The sequence below is a fragment of the Trichosurus vulpecula genome, chromosome 2, assembly GCF_011100635.1.
Source record: "Trichosurus vulpecula isolate mTriVul1 chromosome 2, mTriVul1.pri, whole genome shotgun sequence".
In the NCBI taxonomy this organism is placed as follows: Eukaryota; Metazoa; Chordata; class Mammalia; order Diprotodontia; family Phalangeridae; genus Trichosurus; species Trichosurus vulpecula.
The window spans coordinates 130,805,800-130,828,836 of record NC_050574.1 but is presented as its reverse complement, the minus strand read 5'-3'; the positions used below and the strand labels follow the sequence as shown (position 1 = coordinate 130,828,836).

The 23,037-nt window shown below is 39.1% G+C and overlaps 1 protein-coding gene across 1 annotated transcript in view; it reads left to right on the top strand.

The window, feature by feature from the left end:
* Positions 1-23,037, top strand: part of LOC118836747 (NXPE family member 4-like) — a 140,077-nt gene that overhangs the window by 98,858 nt on the left and 18,182 nt on the right. Inside the window, exons 2-4 of the mRNA XM_036743937.1 lie at positions 3,521-3,595; positions 10,672-11,399; positions 11,765-11,826. Coding sequence (XP_036599832.1) covers positions 3,521-3,595; positions 10,672-11,399; positions 11,765-11,826 — 865 coding nt within the window. The remainder of the gene's footprint in view (positions 1-3,520; positions 3,596-10,671; positions 11,400-11,764; positions 11,827-23,037) is intronic.

Here is a 23,037-nt window from a genome sequence, read left to right as displayed (position 1 = left end):
TCAGATCTATGAAGAAGTGAAGAATATAGGACCAAACAAGATACAGAGAGCATTACGAAATGTAAAACAGATAATTTTAATTATATTAAATTAAAAAGGTTTTACACAAACAAAACCAATGCAATCAAGATTAAAAGGAAAGCATAAAGCTGGGAAACAATTGTTACAATAAGCGATAAAGGCCTCATTTCTCAAATATATAGAGAACTGAGTCAAATTTATAAGAATACTAGTCATTCCCCAACTGATAAATGGTCAAAGGATATCAAAAATCAAGAAATCAAAGCTATCTCTAGTAATATGAAAAAAATGCTCTAAACCACCACTTATTACAGAAAAGCAAATTAAAACAACTCTAAGGTACCAACCCACATCTATCAGATTGGCTAATACAATGGAAAAGGAAAATAAAATTGGGACACTAATGCACATTGTGAACTCACCCAATCATTCTGGAGAGCAATTTGGAACTATGCCCAAAGGACAACCAAACTGTGCATACCCTTTGACCTGGAAATACCTCTACTAGGTTTGTATCTCAAAGAGATAAAAAAACAAAAATTGAGGGAATATCCATCAGTCCATCAGGGGAATGGCTGAATAAGTTGGTATTGGTATATGATTATGATGGAATATGATTGTTCTATAACAAATGATAAACTGGATGCTCTCAAAAAAACCTGGAAAGACTTACATGGATGCAAAGTGAAGTGAGCAGGACCAGGTGAACATTCAACTATGAATGACTTTGCTCTTCTCAGCAATACAATGATCCAAGACAATTCCAAAGGACTCATGAGGAAAAATGCTATTCACATCTAGAGAGAAAACTCATGGGGTCAGAATGCAGATCGAAGCATACTACTTTCACTTTTTTTCAATTTTTTGTGGTTTGTTTCTTCTTTCACAATGTGACTAATATGGAAATATTTTACATGATTGAACATATGTAACATATCAAATTGCTTACTGCCTTAGGGAAGAAGGTGAGGGAGGGAGGGAGAAAATTTAGACTCAGAATTTTTAAAAAAAAATGAGTATTAAAGTTTATCTCTACATGTAATTGGAAAAAATAAAATATTAAAAAATGAACGATAAGCAAAAATGTTGATGAGAAGCATAAAACAATGTTTATTCAGTAGGCACTTAATAAATGCTTGTTGAATTAATGGATCCATTAATGAATTACTATAAAGCAATTGCCACAAATGGGTATTACCATGATCCTAGAAATTGCCCTAGCCAGGGACCAGTTGATCTCCTTGGCAAGTAGTATCTAATAGTAATATCAATTTATGATATAAACTCATTTGTAAAGTCTTTCAGAGACTTAAAGTCTTACAGATGGAAAATTATGAGAATTATCGGTTCATTAAATAGCTAAAAACAGTAAGGGAAAACATATTTACAGAACATTTTCTACCAACTGTTCTTGGTTCAGCCAGACAAGACAAGTCTAATTCCTCCTCAAACCCATAGCCCTTCAAATACTCAAACATAATTGTCATGTCCCTGTCAAACTTTTTATCTTACCTGCTTTAGCTGAACCTCATATGCAATGGACTTAAGGCCCTTCACCATCCTCATTGTCAATGTTTCTTCTTAAACTTCAGATGAGGTCTGATTGAGAATAGAGCTCAGTGGGATCATCACTTCCATTTTCAGGAACTTCTGCCCTTCTTAATGTAGTCTGATATTGTGGTAGCTTTCTTGACTGTTGTATCACACTAGTGACTCATTGAGCTTGGAGGCCACTAAAATCCCCAGCTTTTTTCATAAAGCTACTCTCCAGCCCATCTTGCACTTTTTTTTCTTTAATATATCTAGTTTTCAGCATTGATTTTCACAAGAGTTTGAATTACAAATTTTCTCCCCATTTCTACCCTCCCACCCACTCCAAGGTGGCATATATTCTGATTGCCCTGTTCTCCAGTCAGCCCTCCCTTCTGTCACCCCACTCCCCTCCCATCCCATTTTCCCTTTCTTTCTTTTAGGGCAAGATAAATTTCTATGCCCCATTGCCTGTGTATCTTATTTTCTAGTTGCATGCAAAAACGTTTTTTGTTTTGTTTTTGAATATCTGTTTTTAAAACTTTGAGTTCCAAATTCTCTCCACTCTTCCCTTCCCACCCACCCTCCCTAAGAAGTCAAGCAATTCAATATAGGCCACACGCGTATCATTATGTATAACCCTTTCACAATACTCATGTTGTGAAAGACTCACTATATTTTGCTCCTTCCTAACCTATCCCCCTTTATTGAATTTTCTCCCTTGACCCTGTCCCCTTTTGAAAGTGTTTGTTTTTGATTACCTCCACCCCCATCTGCCCTCCCTTCTATTGTCCCCCCCTTTTTTATCTTTTTTTTCCTCCTTTTTTCCTGTGGGACAAGTTACTCAATTGAGTATGTATGATATTCCCTCCTCAGGTCAAATTTGATGAGAGCAAGATTCACTCATTCCCCCTCACCTGCCTTCTCTTCCCTTCCTACAGAACTGCTTTTTCTTGCCACTTGTATGCAAGATAATTTACCCCATTCTATCTCCCCCTATCTCCCTCTCTCAATATATTCCTCTCTCATCCCTTAATTTTATTTTCTTTCTTTTAGATGTCTTTCCTTCATCTTCAACTCACTCTGTGCCCGCGCTCTCTCTCTCTCTCTCTCTCTATATATATATATATATATATATGCATACATATATACATACATACACACTTACATATACATATCTATACATAAACATATATATATATACATATATATGAATATTCCCTTCAGCTACCCTAATACTGAGTTCTCATGAATCATACATACCGTCTTTCCATGTAGGAATGTAAACAAAACAGTTCAACTTTAGTAAGTCCCTTGCAATTTCTTTTTCTTGATTACCTTTTCATGCTTCTCTTGATTCTTGTGTTTGAAAGTCAAATTTTCTATTCAGTTCTGGTCTTTTCCCTAAGAAAGCTTGAAAGTCCTCTATTTTATTGAAAATCCATATTTTGCCTTGGAGCATGATACTCAATTTTGCTGGGTAGGTGATTCTTGGTTTTAATCCTAGCTCCATTGACCTCTGGAATATCTTATTGCAAGCCCTTTGATCTCTTAATGTAGAAGCTGCTAGATCTTGGGTTATTCTGTTTGTGTTTCCACAATACTCGAATTGTTTCTTTCTGGCTGCTTGCAGTATTTTCTCCTTGACCTGCGAGCTCTGGAATTTGGTGATAATGTTCCTAGGAGTTTTCTTTTTGGGATCTATTTGTGGAGGCGATCTGTGGATTCTTTCAATTTCTATTTTACCCTCTGGCTCTAGAATATTGGGGCAATTCTCCTTGATAATTTCTTGAAAGATGATATCTAGGTTCATTTTTTGATCATGGCTTTCAGGTAGTCCAATAATTTTTAAATTATCTCTCTTGGATCTATTTCCAGGTCAGTGGCTTTTCCAATGAGATATTTTACATTGTCTTCCATTTTTTCATTCCTTTGGTTCTGTTTTATAATATCTTGATTTCTCATAAAGTCCCTAGCTTCCACTTGCTCCAATCTAATTTTTAAGGTAGTATTTTCTTCAGTGGTCTTTTGGACCTCCTTTTCCATTTGGCTAATTCTGCCTTTCAAGGCATTCTTCTCCTCATTGGCTTTTTGGAACTCTTTGGCCATTTGAGTTAGTCTATTTTTTAAGGTGTTGTTTTCTTCGGTGTATTTTTCAGCATTTTTTGGCTCTCCTTTAGCAAGTCATTGACTTGTTTTTCATGATTTTCTTGCATCCTTCTCATTTCTCTTCCCAATTTTTCCTCTACTTCTGTAACTTGCTTTTGCCAATCCTTTTTGAGCTCTTCCATAGCCTGAGAGAAGTTCATGTTTTTCTTGGAGGTTTTTGTTGTAGGCTCTTTGACTTTGTTGACTTCTTCTGGCTGTATGTTTTGGTCTTCTTTTTCACCAAAGTAAGATTCCAAAGTCTGAGGCTGAATCTGGGTGTGTTTTCGCTGCCTGGCCATATTCCCAACCAACTAACTTGACCCTTGAGTTTTTCAGCAGGGTATGACTGCTTGTAGACTAAAGAGTTCTATGTTCCAAGCCAGCTCTGCCACACCAGCACTCCTCCTTCTGCAAGAACCCCCAACCCAGACTGGACTTAGATGTTCAGCAGGCTCTTCACTCCTGCTCTGATCTGCCACTTAATTCCTCCCACCAGGTGGGCCTGGAGCCGGAAGCAACTGCAGCTGTAGTTCTGTAGCTGCCCCTCCTCTGCTGCCCCCGGGGCAGTAGCCGAACTGGGAACTCTTTCCACTCCTGCAGCTTTTCCCACTAACCTTCTCTGTTGTCTTTGGTGTTTGTGGGTTGAGAAGTCTGGTAACTGCTGCAGCTCACTGATTCAGGGCGCTAGGGCATGCTCCGCCCACTCCTGGTCTGGTTGGTCCGTGCTCTCTGCTCCTCTCCGCTCCCAGCTCCTTGAGGGACAGACCTCACCCAGAGACCATCCAGGCTGTCCTGGGCTGGAGCCCTGCTTCCCTCTGCTATTTTGTGGGTTCTGCAGTTCTAGAATTGGTTCAGAGCCATTTTTTATAGGTTTTTGGAGGGATTCGGGGAGGAGCTCATGCTAGTCCCTGCTTTTCAACTGCCATCTTGGCTCTGACCCCCTCCTGTGTCCCATCTTGCACTTTTGAAGTTGATTTTCTTTTTGTGTATCCAAGTGCAAGAATGAAACTGGAAAGAGGATAGCATACAAAAATGGAAAAGCAATGTCAAGATCTCTATTGCAACACTTAACACAGGGCCTGGCACATAACAGGAGTGACCTTAATAAACATTAGTTCACTGTGACTGATTTAAAGACATTTTTAATGTGAAAATTGGGTTTTCAAATAACAGCTCAGAGCCTTGAGTTTGGAAAATTAATAGCTAGGCAAAGGTTTAGTTCTCTTCCCTAATTTAAATTTTGTGTGTATTTTCAGGTAACTCTTGTCTTTCTCCATTCCCCCTTTCTCTAATGTAATATAAACCTTCATGACTAACCATGACTTTTCATATGAAGCAAAAATCAGAATAAAGGAAATAGCTTTAAGAAAAAGAAAAAAGGGGAAAAGATCTTGCAGTGTCTGTTTTCTATGAGGCATGGGGAGAAGAAATTGGGGCAAGAATAGACCTTTTGGAACTTCTCTCACTACTCGAATAGGTGATTAGAAATAGCTGAATCAGTCTGAGTTCTTTGTTCCAAGATGCCTGTAGGGAACTGACCGTCTACCACAGTCTCTCCCTTCTCTGCATGTCCTTATAAGATTAGGATAGAGAGGACCCCTCACAAAGAATGTTGTGAGCCTCTGTCTATTTGTGGCTAGTAGGTTTCCTCTGGACAGGACAGCTGGAATCACTTGGCTTGGTTAGGTGAGAAATGATGAACAAGGCCTCTCAGTGTCCCAAGCTCTGGGTCCTGGATCTGATGGTTTGGGACAATTGATTGGGATTCTTATCCAAGGCAGAGCAAAACAATCCAGTAAATCAAAACAAATTCAAATGAGCCAGCGGCAAAAGTATATTTCCATGTGACATAGTGTAGTTCAAAGCAGTAACATCTAGAGGGCAGTGATGAAATTGGAGTTGCAAGCCAAAACATTGCCAGTGAAATGGGCAACAAAGAGCATCTAACACCAGGACTTTAAATAGAATTGAAGAAGCCTGAGTCAACTTGATTCATTCTAGCAGCTTAATGTGTCTACCAACTCTTAAAATAGGGTATATGTGTGGTCCATTTCCAAGGCTTTTCTAATATATCAGTCCAAGGAGGGATCTTGTTTTTGCATGCTGATATGGATAAAGTGAAGACACACAAGAATAGAGGATACATACTATTAGGATAAAAAGACAGAATTGAAAGAAAAATATGGAGTCCAACCAATAGTCAACTTAGCTATACTCCATTGATCTTGCCTTCTAATCTGGTACTGATCACCTCAACTTGCATCTCCTCTCTGTCATCCAACTTCCTATTTATACTTCAGACCTCTGGATATTGTTACTCTAGAGCAACTCTAGTTTGAGACTGATCTTTGGTGAAACTCCCTTGATTCTGGATCCATACTCTGCCATCTTCTCCTCAGGAGAGGAATACACTCAACTCTTGGGTTGACATTATCATCAGCATGTGATGAGTAAGCTCCTACTCTTCCTTACAGGGATATGACGAAAGCCACCTACACCATCTGCTTGATGTGGATTGTTGATGGCTTACTTCTACATTATTCTGAATATGACACAGCTGTGTTAGGGCTTGAAGAAGGTAGAAGGCAAATAAGGAACTGATCTATTAGTTGGATTACTAAAGAATGCAAGCAATTCAATCTAGACCTGTGATCCAAGAGATTAAGGCCTTTAATGAGGAAACATTCCTGTCCTTGAATTTTAAAAAAATATATAAATTTTATTTCCCCCAATTGCATGTTAAAACAATTTTAACTATTTTTGTTTAAATTTTGAATTCTTAATTTTATTCATGGTAAGCAATCAGATACAGGTTGTACATGTGCAATCATGTAAAATATTTCCATTACTAGTCATTTTTGTACAAGAAGAGTCAAATTAAAAAAAAGAATAAAGGAAAGGAAGAAAGGAAAAAAACGAAAGATTGCATACTTCAGTCTGTATTTAGACAATGTCAGTTCTTTCTCCGGAGGTAGATAGTATGCTTCATCACGAGCCCTTTGAGATTGTCTTGGGTCATTGTATGGCTGAGAATAGTTAAACCATTCATAGCTGATCACTGTACAATATTGCTGTTACTTTATACAATGTTCTCCTGGTTCTGCTCACTTCAATTTGTATCAGTTCATGTAAGTCTTTCCAGGTTTTTTTGAAATCATCCTGCTTGTCATTTCTTTTAGCAAAATAATATTCCATCACAATCATATTTCACAGCTTGTTTAGTAGCATCCCCTTGATTTCCAAATTCCATCCTTGAATTTAACCTGCTCCTATCAATTTCCAATGGTGCTGGGGCTAGTAGCAGGATGTTTCAACAATTCGGCTAGCAGCTGCTGTGGGGGTGTAAAACCAACAACGACCAGCTCACAGAATGCTGCAAGCCCAGGTCCTTTTGATCTGCTTTACTAAGGAAAGCAACGTTAAGGGGTTAACAAGCTTACTTTAATCCAGCATACAAATATCATTCACTTAGTTCAGCACCCTGAACTTCAGAGCAAATACAAACAATTTACAAATATCAACAGACAGACCTTATCTGATTCATATCCCAATTCACAGTTACCAGAGTTTAACCAAGTCCGAACATCCAGGCAAGCTGTGGGGCTCTTAACTACAGCTGCCTGGAGTCTCCACATCAGCTTGCCACCAAGAGTGAGAGCCCCAAGCAAATAGTTCTGTCTTCTCTTTTTATACAGTTTCAGACATCATCAAATGTCATCTGGGTGACCAGAACTTAGGCTCCTATGATTGGCTCTGGTGTTAGCACCTCCCTTCATTGGCTCCACCTGGGGTCCCACCTTAGTTACCAATTCACACTCACATAGGCTTAGCACCTAGATAGGGGTTTGGGGCTGGGGCTTAGCACCTAGTAAGACTCAATCAAGGACACCAATTAATCAAAGGAAACAAAGGCCAGACTCTTCAAGGATCCCCAATACACTCCACTCCTTTCCAGGTTACATGGCCTAACCAAAATCTAAATTAAATGGCCATGGATCCTGGAACAAATAGAACCATTTTACATCGTGATCCAATCAAGCAGGAAACTAAAACATATCATTCACAACAAAGCAAAACATATCATTCAGTGTCATTACCAAATACTTGTTTACAATACAAACATGATCGACCCCTAGTTCCCAGCAAGTTAATCTCTTCAATCAATCATTCCGGAAATACTTGTTTACAATTCAAATGTCCACCCCTAGGTCAAAGCAAGTTAATCTCTTTAGCTAATACAGTGTCCAAATAAAGTACTTCTTCAGCATCACACTGCCATTGCAGGCTTTTTCCCAGTACCCTCAGGCACAGGCATGCTTTAGTTAGTAAAGTCCTAAAGCAAACAAACAAACAGAGTTCTCCTGAGGATGTCTTCTCCCCAAACTGCCATTGCAGGCTTCCACTTGGCACCCAAAGTCCCAATTCAAAGAAAAAGTCCAAATAAAGTTCTACTGGGGGTATGTTCTCCCCATGCTGTTCCAGTCCCCAGTTCCAAATCCTGAGGGGTGGCTGGGCAATAAAGCCAACAGGGTGGGGTCCCTGGGGGTCCAAGGCACTTCCCCCACCCCACCATAGATAAATCCGCCCCTCCCTCCTGGGTCCCAAACAGGCCCAGGGGGAGGCTGAAAAAAGGCACACATCTCCGTGCTGCAAAGTTTCCATCTTGCCCCAGGGCTGAATTCCAGTCCCCTGGATTCCAGGTCCTCTAGCTCTGGCTGGTCTCTTCTGGCTTCTGCCAGAATACAGATCTTGATGTAGGCAGTTCTCCACCTTTGTACTCATCTCACCAAAGTCAGCTGGAAGGCAACTCACCACTTTAACTTTTCCAAAGTTCTCATGCAGGCAGTCTTCTTCTCTGCCTGGGTCAATATTTCGGCAGCTGCCATCTGCTTCTTTTTTCTCCTCACCAGCCCCTCCTGCCAAATCCGCACAAAGGCCATTCTCTGATTTTTCTCTCAAGTTTGTAGAAAGGCTGTTCTCTGCTCCTGTTTCAAAACTCCAAATACAATATAGTCTCAAAACATTCACCCTTTCAGCACAGTCCTCCGGGGCCAGGCTTATCAACTTAATCCCTTGAAAGGAGGGATTATCTTCCAGGGGCCCTGCTCTGGGCTCTTGGGAAACCACTAGCCTGTTTTCCTTCAGGTCTTTGTTGCTCCTGGGGCTCCACAGAACCATAGCCACCCCAAGTACATAGAGTAATCCAAAAACTGGGAAACATTTAGTCACCCCAATACCCCAAATCACTTTCGTTTTAAAATGCAGATCCTGCCGACTATGCCATTTGCTTCAACAATCCAGCTTGCAGCATTCTGTGAGCTGGTTGTTGTTGGTTTTACAGCCCCCACAATAGCTGCTAGCCGAATTGTTGAAACAAAGCATGATCTAGAATAGATGCCTCATCCAGCCATGGTTCCTTACCAGATCACCTGCTAGAGTTGTTTTCCTCTAGTGCCTGGACTTAGGATAGGGAACAAGCATTTATTAAGTGCATACTATGTGCCAGGCATCGTGCTAAGCATTTACAGATATTGCCTCATTTGATCCTTGCAACAACCCTGGAAGGAAGATGCTGTTATAATCTCCATTCTACAGCAGGGGGAACTGAGGGAAACAGTGATTAAGTGACAGCTATTGTGTCTAAGACTGGATTTGAACTCAGGATTCCAATTCTAAAAGCTCTATCCACTGCCATCTAGTTGTCACTGCCCATATACACTTAAAGGAGCACTTTTTTGGAAGCTGACTCCTCTCCTTCCCCACAATCAATTTGATGAAATTACAGGGTGGTGAGCCTTTGTTTGGTATATGGATTGAAGTTCCCTTAAGAGAATGGGAACACCACAATTGGGCACTTCTGGACATTGAACATTAAAGATAAGTGGTTCAGTCTTAATGATTAGAAATGAACAATCATATTTGATTTGTGTGAATCTGTTGGGTATGAATTGATTTTCTTTACCTTCTAGATCTAAATATATTATCCTAAGATGGGTTGGTACATGTAGAGACATCCCTCAAGGCTAAGCATATAAAAAAGGAGTTTTGAGTTTTTGGTCCTTTTCCATTTACAGAAAGGACTGGGAAGATCTGAGTACAGATTAAAAACTTAGAGTGATCCTTGGAGGGAGCGGGGTGGAGTGAACCTGTGTATTGATATAACTTTATCCCCCATTTCCCATCACCCCCTTCCTCCAACATGTACTAATTGACCTCTGACTTTAGTTCCAGAGATGACAGCAGCTTGAACAACAGTGTAGTATCAATTGTTCCTGGATCCCAAATACTTGGATTGTAAATTAATGGACTCAGCCCTGGAGAGGAAGTGGCAGAGAAATATTGTAATTGATATGGGTTCTTAACTGTGTGGTTCTAGGAGAGGGGAACTGTTAGGTCATGAGTCAAGAGTTCCTGAAACCCAACTAGAGAGATAGGGAAATTTCTGAGCTGTACTAGCCTTAGGGTTGCTTCTTAGGCAACAACAAACTAGAGAATTTATAGACCCAGAGTCCTAGAGAGGAGAAAGGGGAATTTCCTGACTGTTGCAGTCCTGAAGAATTCAGGGACCCAGCCTTCCAGAAAGAGAGAAGGGACAGTCATAGACAGTACTCACCTAAGTTTGTCTTTTTAATAACCCCAAGTTCTAAACTCTTGGGGGGAAGGGGATTGTGTGTATGGCCATGCACCTAGAGAACTGACAGTGGATGGACTGAGGCACAACCCAGGGCAACATATATCCATAACTTATTTGTTAACTTATCTGTGTCCGTAACTTATTTGAACAGCACAAGTCCATTGGGAAAGAGATTGCCCCTGTGATGAAGACTCCCTATAGAGGTCTATAATTAAGGGGTGGCCCTGACCCATAAGAGTGCTAGCCAATCAATTCACCCCTTTTGATCCACCAAAATTCATGCCAAATGATATTCACATAAAGTAAATCCAGGTTCTGTGGTTTGTTTCTTGTTTCAGTTTTGTCCTGCATTAGAATTTCTCATCTCCTTGTATCACTGTGACAAGAAACCCTTGTGCCCTGATGTACCATTTACCAAAGCCACAGCACCCACAGAAGCTGATCTGCAAATTAAAAAAATCAGGGAGCGGCTAGACCAGTTCATTCCACATAGGCCATTCTCTCATATCAGCAGCACCACGAGTGCAGCCCACAGTGTGGCCACTATCTTTAATGCCAAAACCACCTACTGCAGAGGGGATCAGCTAGATATTCTCCTGGAGGTGAGAGACTTCTTGGGGCAAAGGAAGAAATATGGAGGGGACTTCTTAATGGCCAGGATTTCTTCCCCAGATCTAAAGGCAGGGGCTTCAGGAAGAGTGACTGACTTTAACAATGGCACCTACCTTGTCAGCTTCACTTTATTCTGGGTGGGCAGAATCTCTGTGTCTCTTCTGCTCATCCACCCCAGTGAAGGGGTGTCTGCCCTCTGGAGAGCAAGGAATAGGAGCTATGATAAGGTGATTTTCACAGGCCAGTTTGCCAGTGGCTCATCCCGGGTCTTCACTGAATGTGGCCTTGTTTTAAACACAACTGCTGAACTGTGTCAGTACCTGGACCCTCGAGACCAAGAAGCCTTCTACTGTGTGAAACCTCCACAAGTGTCCTGTGATGCACTGACCTACCTGAAATCTAAGAATAAGGCAGTTTCTTATCTCAGCAACCTAGAGAAGAGACTCTTTGTCAGGTAAATAAACCCTTTTGGAGCCCCCAAGGGCTTTCTATGAAAGCATTTTTGTGTTAGGATTTTATATGGAGTTGCTTTTTAGAAGGTGGAGCTGAATAGGCTTTGAGATGAATCTATCATATAGGCAATCACCATCCTTGATCAGAAGTGAACATTTGCTAAATGGCCTGAAATTGTAGCTGTAATTTACAGAGAGCTTGACTTCTAGCCCCAGTCCTCCAATTCCACACCCCACTTTTCCACTGTCCCTACCCTTTAGATGAAAGTGGTTGAGGTTAGAAACTCTGAAGAGTCTGGCTCTTGGGGTGTAGCATTTCTTTTTGAATGCCAGACTAAAAGGTAATTTCTCTTCCTGTCTCTTGAAGGTCCAAGATGGGAATGGAAATTATGAAGAACTTTAATTCCATTGAAGTTTCAAGTTGTAACAGTAAGCCTTCTCTTTGCTGTGGTGAATAGTATTTGAACCCTTTAAAGGATATTACCATTCTTCATTTTTGGCACACATCTCTGCCTTACAGGAATCCTGCCAGTCTTGTTTGTTTGCTTCTGAGATGGTAAAGTGACCCTCTCTAGAGGAAATTCACTTGCACATCAAAAAATTGATATTTCCCATAGTTTATACCAGATCCAATACTCTTATTTACCTGAAACAGCCTACAGACTTTTCCCCTCCTCTCTATACTTAACAATTAGCAAGAAATGTTGAGACTGCATCAGCCCATAATGGTGATTTACAAATACTCCAAATGCCAGAACAATTAGAGCATAATGGAGTGAAATTATGCTTTTAGCTTTTTTGTTAGTTTGTTTCTTTCAAGAAAAATAAAACACAACTTTTTGTACTTGGCAAAGCCTTTTTTTTTAAGATTTTAAGTTTATTTTAAACATAAGTACAAAATAAGAAGAGAAAAAAAAACATTGCCATATACACTGCAAAACATAAGAGAGGATTCAATATAAAGCAATACATTTCCATTTCAAGGAGACCTATATAATAAATACTATACATTGTTTTCAAAGTTGCCCAGCTTTTTTTGCTTCCTTGTAGGTTTTCTTCTGTTCTTTGGTATGCATTTTTTACTTTACTTTTTTTTTTCTTCCTTCCCTGCTCCCCGCTACAATGAAGTATGGATATATGTGTGTGTACATATGTAAGTATATGTACACACATATACATATATACACACATACTATACATATACAGAGATATCTAAAAACATATACATATGTACACATATACACTCATACACCTATATGTTAGACCATACTATGCTTATTTCTTTCTGCTTGTCATTTGTTTCTCTGAAGGTGGATAGCATTTTTCTTCATAAGTCCCAAGTTTTTCCATGTTTTTCTAAATCAAACACCTCATGATTCCCTACACCACAGCAATATTCCAGCCCAGTCCCAGTCTATCTGAGATATTGTCTATGAAAGTTTTTACTCAGTTTTCTGCATTCCTTCTATTCTTGGCTGCAGAGGCTTTATTTATACAAGAACATTTTAATTTAAATGAAAATCAAAATTATCCATTTTATACTTCAACAAGGCTCTCACCTCATAGTATGATTTAAATCTAATACTACTGGATCAGCTTCCTTTATATCTTTTTTCCTCTGGTTTATTTGAAGTTCCTGACCTTTTGTTCTTCTAAATGGACTTTGTTATTATATTTTCCAACTCAGTAAGATAATTTTTTTTAGTAATTGAACTGGGATGGCATTAGTAAATAGATTAGTTAGATAAAAGTGTCACTTAAAAAAATTATATTGGCTCTACCTTCCCATGAACGATAAATATTACTTCAGTTATTTAGATCTAACTGTATTTGTATAAAAAGTGTTTTATGTTTGTATTCACATAGTTCTTGTGTCTGTTTTGGCAGATTGTACTCTCAGATATTTTATACCATCTAGTTATTTTCAGTGGTCTAAAACAATATTGAATAACATGACTGATACGTAGTGTAGTTTCCCTATTTTTCTCTTTTGATTAAATCTATTTTAGCTTTAACTTTGTCTGAAATCATGATTACTACCCCTGGTAGTTTTTTTTTACATAGTAAATTCTATTCCTGACCTTTATTTTATGTTTGTCTCTCTCTCTCTCATTTTTATGGCATTTCCCAAAGCAACATATTGTTGAATTAAAAAATTTAATTTCTATCAGTTTTCATTTTAGGGGAAATTCATCCCATTCACATTCTAAGCTATAATTACTTGTGTATTTTCCTCCTTCTATTTTTCCTCACTATGCTTTTCACCCGATTCCTATCACTCCTCCCTCCTCTGCTTTACTACCTACTACCTACTACCCTGCCCTCCTATTGCTTAAGCTACCCACCCCTGAAAGAATCCCTCCCTTATCCTCTCGCCCCACCTTATATTATTGCCTTCTTGTTTCTTTCAAAATATAAATGACTTTTATACCCTTTTAGATATATATGCAGGTTCCTCTTTAACCCATTACTGATGAGTAAGGTTTCAGCACTACCTGCCCTCCCCACTACTAGCTTCTTCTGTATAATTTTTTTTCTTTTTTTTGCCTCATTTGTATGAGATAATTGCTCCTTTTTATCTCTCCTTACACAATTTTCTTTAGAATCACCCCATCATACTCAGCTCAGCCCAAACCTTTCTTTCAAACTACCCCAAAAATGACAATCATAATAGAATTGTTAATATTTTCATGTATAGTGCCTTATAATTGTTCCTTAATGTTTACCTTATATTTCTCCTGGATGTTACATGTTGAATTTTTCCTTAAGTTCTGCTGTTTTTGTTACAGACACCTGAAGGTTTTTCAGTTCATTAAATGTCCTTTTTTCCATTCAGAATTATACTTAACTTTGCTGGATAAGTTAGCCTTGGTCATAACCCCAGCTCTTTTGTTCTACAAAACATAGTATTCCAAGACTTACAGTCTTTCAATGTAGTAGCTGGTAGTTCTTATGTAATCTTTATTATAGCTCCACAATATTTAAATTGTTTTTTCTTGTTGCTTTCAATATTTTCTCCTTAAACTGGTGGCCTTGAAACTTGGCTATGATATTCCTGTAAATTTTCCTCCTGGGATCTCTTTCAGGTGGTGATTGGTATTATTTTTCTGTTTTTGCTTTGCCTTTTTGTTCTAGAACTTCAGGGCAATTTTCCTTGATAATTTCTTGTAATATTGTATCAAGATTCTTTTTTAATCATAATTTTCAGGCAATTTGACTATTTTTATATTATTTCTCCTTGATCTGTTCTCCAGATCAGTTATTTTTCTGATGATATGTTTCATATTCTCTTCTTTTTTTATTCATTTGATTTTGTTTTATTATTTTTTTATGTCTTAGAATGTCATTAGTTTTCCTTTGCCCAATTCTAGTTTTCAAGGACTTATTTTCTTCCTTAAGTTTTTGGTTCTCTATTTCAAGTTGGCTGGCTTTCTTTTCATAATTTTCTTGGATTGTTCTTATTTTTTTTCCAAAAATTTCCTTGATCTTTTCGTTTGATTTTTGAAGTCCTTTTTAAGTTCTTCTGAGAAATCTTTTTGCACTTGGGACCATTTGATGTTTCTCACTGAAAAAGGAGTGGTTTTTTTTCCTCCATTATCTTCATCTGAATATGAATCCAGATATTTCCTATCCCCATAGTAGCTATACATGCTTGTGTTCTTTCTCCTTTCTTTGCTTGATTGTTTTATTTATTTATTTTTTGTTTTATTTTATTTTTTGCAGCTTTTAGTGTGATCAAATTATAATCACAAAACATGGGGATTAATGCCCCAAGCCTTGAGTCCTCCTTACTGCTATTTTCTGAGGTCTGTCCTGTGGCTCAACCTTGGGCTCTCCTCTCTACTCCTAAAGCTACAGCTAGAGCCCCCACAAATGATCTTACTCCCTGTGGTCCCTCTAGTGACTGCAAACTACAGTTATCCTGGAACTGTCTTGCCCCTCTGCAAGTGCCACAACCAGCAGGGTCCCTCCTGCTCTGCTACTGCATTCACCAGGTGTATGTTAGCTCCTTTCCTCCATGACCACAGCCTGGGACATGTCTGGTCAGCACAGCTGTGCTTGGCATCCCTTGACAGAGGAAGGTTCTTCAATCTACTCCTCCTCAGCCATCAGACCCCAATACTACCCCATACTGTCTGTGAGGTGATGAAAGATCCTAAGACTGAGGCTGCCTCCCAACCCCAGTTGCCCCCAGGGCTTGTTAGTTGATTCCACAGAGATGGCCCAGAGGTGTTTGCCCTTCACTCAGGCTGAACCTTTGCCCTTGGAGGTCTTTCCTGGGGCCTTCTTAGCTTATTTTAGGAGAACAACTGCTTTACCATGACTATTGTTTATGTCTGCCGCTCTATATTCCCTCTGAGGCAAAGTTTTGTCTTTTTCTGTGGAGGAAATTTGGAGAGCCACAAGTTTTCTAACCTATTCTGCCATCTTCCTAGAATCCTCTCCTGGGCAAAGTCTTAAAAGACAAAGGATCTAACTGACTGATGCTTCCCTTCTGAACTGCATTCAGGATGAAGGTTTTCTGATCTCTTCATCAAGTCATAATTTTATGCCAAATAAAAATGATTATTTATAATTATTTTAGTCTTACTAGGTACAGGCTTTTCTCTCCTTACTTTCTTATCTTTAGGAAATAACTCAAATTTTAGTTTAGTAGAAGGAGTGCTGGTTTTTAGCACCAGAAGACCTGATTCCAAATCATATTTTGTATATATTTACTTCCTCTGTGACCTTGGGCAATTCATTTAACCATCTTAGATCTCAGGTTACTAATGACTTCTAACTGCCCTTCCAGGTCTAAGTCTATGATCTGTGATCTACTTAAGTAACTTTCATTTAAACACCAAGTCCAGTTCTCTAGGGCATCTCAGTAAACCAAAATAGATATGATATAATCAATAAATGCATCTCACTCCATTGATTCTTTTTTATGTGCCATGACAAGAACTATGTAACAATGTAACCGCAAAAATGAATATGGTTACATTCAGTTGCCCATATGTAGTCAGACCACCAATTTGTCAGAACAAAATACCAGAATTATTACTTAACTTTTTAAAATAATATTCCCCCTCCCCAAATTACATGTTAAAATAATTTTTAAACTTGTTTTTTAAGGTTTTGAGTTCCAAATTCTATCCATTCCTCCTTCCCTCCTTCCTCCCTATTTACCTATTGGTAAATAATCCCATATAGGTAATATACATGTAATCATGTAAAACATGTCCATATCATTTATTTTGTACTAGAAGACTTGAATTTAAAAAAAAGAAAGAAGTTGAAAAATAGTTTGTTTCAGTCTTTATTTAGACAGCATCCGTTTTTCTTCTGGAGGCAGATAGTGTTTTTTTATCATGAGTCCTTTCAGATTGTTTTGGATCATTGTATTACTGATGATAGTTAAGTTATTCACAATTCTTCATCATACAATATTGCTGTTGCTGTGTATAATGTCCTCCTGATTCTGCTCACTTCACTTCGCATCAGTTCTTGTAAGTTTTTCCAGGTTTTTCTGAAATCATCCTGCCTGTTATTTCTTATAGCACAATAATATTTCATCACAATCATATACCACAGCTCATTCAGCTATTCCCCAATTGATGGGCATACCCTTGATTTATGATTCTTAGCCACCACAAAAAGAGCTCCTATAAATATTTTTGTGCAGATAATTCCTTTTTTCTTTTTTAAAAAAATATCTTTGGGATACAAACCTAGCAATGCTGCTGCTGAATCAAAGGGTATGCAGTTTTATAGCCCTTTGGACATAGTTCCAAATTGCTCCCCAGAATGTTTGGATCAGTTCACAACTCCACCAACAAGGCATTAGTGTCTCAATTTTCCCACATCCCCTCCCACATTTATCATTTTCCTTTCTTTTTTGTCATATTAGCCAATCTGGTAAGTATGACGTGGTGCCTCGGAGTTGTTTTACTTTGCATTTCTCTAATCAATGGTAATTTAGAGCATTTTTTCATATGACTAGATCGCTTTGGTTTCTTTGTCTAAAATTTGCCTGTTCATATCCTTCAAGCACTTACCATTTGGGGAATGACTTGTATTCTTATAAGTTTGAATCAGTTCTCTATATATTTGAGAAATGAGGCCTTTTTCAGAGATACTTGTTACAAATTTTCCCCCAGTTTTCTGCTTTCCTTCTAATTTTGGTTGCATTGGTTTTGTTTGTGCAAAGCCTTTTAAATTTAATATAACCAAAATGATATGTTTTACATTTCATAATGCTTTCTGTATCTTGTTTCATCCTAAATTCTCCTGTTATCCATAGATCTGACAGGTAAACTATTTCATGTTCTCCTAATTTGTTTATGGCATCACCCTTTATGTCTAAATCATCTACCCATTTTGACCTTATCTTGGTATACAGTGTGAGATGTTGATCTATACCTAGTTTCTGCCATACTGTTTTCCACTTTTCCCAGCAGTTTTTGTCAAGTAATGTCACACCATTAATTCTTAAGCATTATTCCTAGACTTCTAGAAATTGTTTTGTTTAGTGTATTTGCATCCTTAACACCTAGCACAGTGCCTGATACATGGTAGATATTTCATCTTCTACATGTGTATGCTTAGTTTGACATTCTCTTTAGTTTGGTGCTTAATTGCTAGCATTTTCTGCTTTCTTTACCAGGAAGTCATCTGCCAGTGTGCCTTCAGCTAGTAATCTTGCCAACTTTCCCCTCTGGTCAAAAAGTCTGTCTTTTTTCAGTTGTTTCCTATATATTTTCTTTCCCAAGTAAAAATTCTGTCATAGGAAACAAACAATTCAGATCTAACTTTCCTTGGTCAGAGCTTTGTGAAAGAAAGAAAAAAAATCTATTGGGAGAAGTCAATAAGCTTTGTTCCTCAAATATTCCTCTTAGACTATTTTTTGCCAATTTGGTAACCAATAATTAATTTCTACATATCTCTCTGATTTGATCAGTTACCATACAAAGTTTAAACATACACATTTTGTTGTTGTTGGCTAGGCATTTTTAGTCAGGTCCACCTCTTTGTGACCCCATTTGGGACTTTCTTGGCAAAGATACTAGAGTGGTTGTCCATTTTCTTCTCCAGCTCATTTTATACATGAGGAAACTGAGGCAAACAGGTTAAAATGACTTGCCCAGGATCACACAGCTAGTAAGTGTCTGAGGCGAGATTTGAACTCAGGAAGATGAGTCTTCCTACCTCCAGGCCTGGTACTGATAGTATGATACTCCACTGCTCCACCTAGCTGCCCCATACATATATTTTGGAATATTTGGGAAGTTGCCATATACCCTTTAAAATACAAGTATTCCTTAAAATTATTCCTCCCCTTAAAAAAAAGCCAAAACCAAAACAAACAAACAAAAAAAAAAACAAAAAACAAACCACAATCCAACTTAGTACAAAAAATTAGATAGAATTTTAACTGGTTTCCTCAACTTCTTTCTTAATCTTTGCCTTTTTTGAAAATATGATTTCTGGTTTCATTTATAATGATAATGCTTATGCATCTGGTTCATTTTCTCCAGGAGTATGTGAAATTATTGATTACTGAAAAGAGGTTACATGGAGAGTATGAACAATGAAGGTTTGGGGAATATAGCAGTGTGCTGGGATCTGGAGGAGTCCCAATCCCCTGCAAACACCCTAGCAAAGCTTGAAAATGCAATGATAATTTCCTGTAGAATCCTCCATACACACCTAAGATACAGAGAAAGACTGTCAGAATCATGCAGAATTCATGAAGTACACAAAATGGGGTAGATGGAAAGGCTTATGCAAAGCACCCCTAGAGCAACTGGAGAAGGGGATCAACTGAGCGGAATAAAGGGAAGAGGCCAGTGATAGGAGAAAGGCCTTAGGCAAAAACTAACTGGAGGGGGGGGGCGGAGCCAAGATGGCAGTGGGTAAGCAGGGACTAGAGTGAGCTCTGTACCGAGTCCCTCCAAAAACCTATAAAAAATGGCTCTGAACCAATTCTAGAATGGCAGAACCCACAGAACAGCAGAGGGAAGCAGGGCTCCATCCCAGGACAGCCTGGATGGTCTCTGGGTGAGGTCTATTCCACACGGAGCTGGGAGCTGGGAGCTGGGAGCTGGGAACGGAGTGGAGCAGAGCCCAGCCTGAGCGGCGTGGACCATCCAGACCAGAAGCCAGGCGGAGGGGGCCCTAGCGCCCTGAATATGTGAGCTGTGGCAGTTACCAGACCCCTCGACCCACAAACACCAAAGACTGCGGAGAAGGTTAGTGGGAAAAGCTGCGGGAGTGGAAGGAGTTCACGGTTCAGCTTCCAGCCCCAGGGGCAGCGGAGGTGGGGCAGCTACAGTTGCTGCTGCTTCTGGCCCCAGGCCCACCTGGTGGGAGGAATTAAGTGGCGGATCAGAGCAGGAGTGCACGACCTGCTGAAGATCTAAGCCCTGCCCGGGCTGGGGGTTCTTGGGGAAGGAGTAGTGCGGGTGAGACAGAGTTGGCACCTCCCCCCCAAATGTGGAACATAGAACTCGTTAGTCTACAAGCAGTCATACCCCACTGAAAAACTCAAGGGTCAAGTTAGTTGGTTGGGAATATGGCCAGGCAGCGAAAGCACACCCAGATTCAGTCTCAGACTTTGGATTCTTTCTTTGGTGACAAAGAAGACCAAAACATACAGCCTAAAGAAGACAACAAAGTCATAGACCCTACAACAAAAGCCTCCAAGAAAAACATGAACTGGCCCCAGGCCATAGAAGAACTCAAAAAGGAGTTGGAAAAGCAAGTTAGAGAAGTAGAGGAAAAATTGGGAAGAGAAATGAGAAGAATGCGAGAAAACCATGAAAAACAAGTCAATGACTTGCTAAAGGAGACCCAAAAAATACTGAAAAATACACTGAAGAAAACAACACCTTAAAAAACAGACTAACTCAAATGGCAAAAGAGCTCCAAAAAGCCAATGAGGAGAAGAATGCCTTGAAAGGCAGAATTAGCCAAATGGAAAAGGAGGTCCAAAAGACCACTGAAGAAAATACTACTTTAAAAATTAGATTGGAGCAAGTGGAAGCTAGTGACTGTATGAGAAATCAGGATATTATAAAACAGAACCAAAGGAATGAAAAAATGGAAGATAATGTGAAATATCTCCTTGGAAAAACCACTGACCTGGAAAATAGATCCAGGAGAGATAATTTAAAAATTATTGGACTACCTGAAAGCCATGATCAAAAAAAAGCCTAGATACCATCTTTCAAGAAATTATCAAGGAGAACTGCCCTGATATTCTAGAGCCACAGGGCAAAATAGAAATTGAAAGAATCCATCGATCGCCTCCTCAAATAGATCCCAAAAAGAAATCTCCTAGGAATACTGTCGCCAAATTCCAGAGCTCCCAGATCAAGGAGAAAATACTGCAAGCAGCCAGAAAGAAACAATTTGAGTATTGTGGAAACCCAATCAGAATAACCCAAGATCTGGCAGCCTCTACATTAAGAGATCGAAGGGCTTGGAACGCGATATTCCGGAGGTCAATGGAGCTAGGATCAAAACCTAGAATCACCTACCCAGCAAAACTGAGTATCATGTTCCAAGGCAAAATATGGATTTTCAATAAAATAGAGGACTTTCAAGCTTTCTCAGTGAAAAGACCAGAACTGAACAGAAAATTTGACTTCCAAACACAAGAATCAAGAGAAGCATGAAAAGGTAATCAAGAAACGGAAATTGCAAGGGACTTACTAAAGTTGAACTGTTTTGTTTACATTCCTACATGGAAAGATGATATGTATGATTCATGAGACCTCAGTATTAGGGTAGTTGAAGGGAATATGCATATATATATATATATATATATATATATATATATATATATATATATATGTTTATGTATATATATAAGTGAATGTGTATGTATGTATATATATGTGTATGTGTATGTATGTGTATGTATGTATATATATGTGTGTTTTTATGTATATATATATGTATATATATATATGTAAAAGAGATAGAGCAGACACAGGGTGAGTTGAAGATGAAGGGAAGATATCTAAAAGAAATAAAATGAAATTAAGGGATAAGAGAGCAACATACTGAGAGAGGGAGATAGGGAGAGATAGAATGGGGAGGATTATCTCGCATAAAGGCAGCAAGAGGAAGCAGTTCTGTGGGAGGAGGGGAGAGGGCAGGTGAGGGGGGAATGAGTGAACCTTGCTCTCATCAGATTTGGCCTGAGGAGGGAATACCATACATACTCAGTTGGGTATCTTACCCCACAGGAAAGAAGAGGGAGGAAGATAAAAAAAATAAAAGGTGGGAGGATGATGGAGGGGTGGGCAGATGGGCATGGAGGTAATCAAAAGAAACACTTTGGAAAGTGGACAGGGTCAAGGGAGAAAATTCAATAAAGCGGGATGGGTTGGGAAGGAGCAAAATGTAGTTAGCCTTTCACAACATGAGTATTGTGGAAGGGTTATACATAATGATACATGTGTGGCCTAGGTTGAATTGCTCTACTTCTTAGGGAGAGTGGGTGGGAAGGGAAGAGGGGAGAGAATTTGGAACTCAAAGTTTTAAAAACAGATGTTCAAAAACAAAAAAAAAAGTTTTTGCATGCAACTAAAAAATAAGATACACAGGCAATGGGGTGTAGAAATTTATCTTGCCCTACAAGAAAGGAAGGGAAAAGGGGATGAGAGGGGAGGGGGGTGATAGAGGGGAGGGCTGACTGGGGAACAGGGCAACCAGAATATATGCCATCTTGAAGTGGGGGGGAGGGTAGAAATGGGGAGAAAATTTGTAATTCAAAGTGTTGTGAAAATCAATGCTGAAAACCAAATGTGTTAAATAAATAAATTTAAATATAAAAAGAGAGAACAGAGCTATTTGCTGAGGCTCTCACTCCTGAAGGCGCAGGACTCTGGGCAGCCACTCTAAGAGCTTCCCGGCTCACCCAGATGTTAATGCATTTTTGGTAATTATGAATTGTATTTGGTCTGTTCATAATGTATCTTTGTAATTTGTTTGTATTTGCTCTGAAGTTCAGGATGCTGGCTTTTTCCCCTGAACTAAGTGAATGATATTTGTATATGCTGGATTAAAGTAAAATTGTTTACCCCTTAAAAAAAAAACTAACTGTAGGGAACCCTGAAGCCCTTGTGGGGGCAGACATTGAGTCTAGTAGCAAGGAGGAAAAGCCTTAGGCAGAGGCTAACACAGGGAGTAGTCAGTAGACCTAGGAATGAGAAAGGCCCCTGGTAGAGCTCAGCAGGAGCATCTCCTGAATTCAGCATCATGGGGAAAGACCCCAGGCAGACATACTCCTCATGAGGCAAACTAGTACAGTGGAAAAGCACTAGCTCCAGAGTCAGACTACTAGGTTCAGATCCTGTCTCTGATGCTTATTACCTGTGACCTTGGGCAAGTCACCTAACTGACCCTGGGCTTCAGTTTCCTCATCTTTAAGATGAGAGATTTGAACTAGATGGCCTCTGAGATTCCTTCCAATTTTTAATAGATAACCTTGCAATCTGATGATCCTTATTCTAAGAAGACCTCTAAATTCCAATAAAGATCTAAATCTCTCATCTTGTGAATATTGGGTTGACTCTAATTAGATAACATTTAAAGGAATGAATGACAAGTTTTACACTCAAGTTAAAAAAATCAACATCACACGTA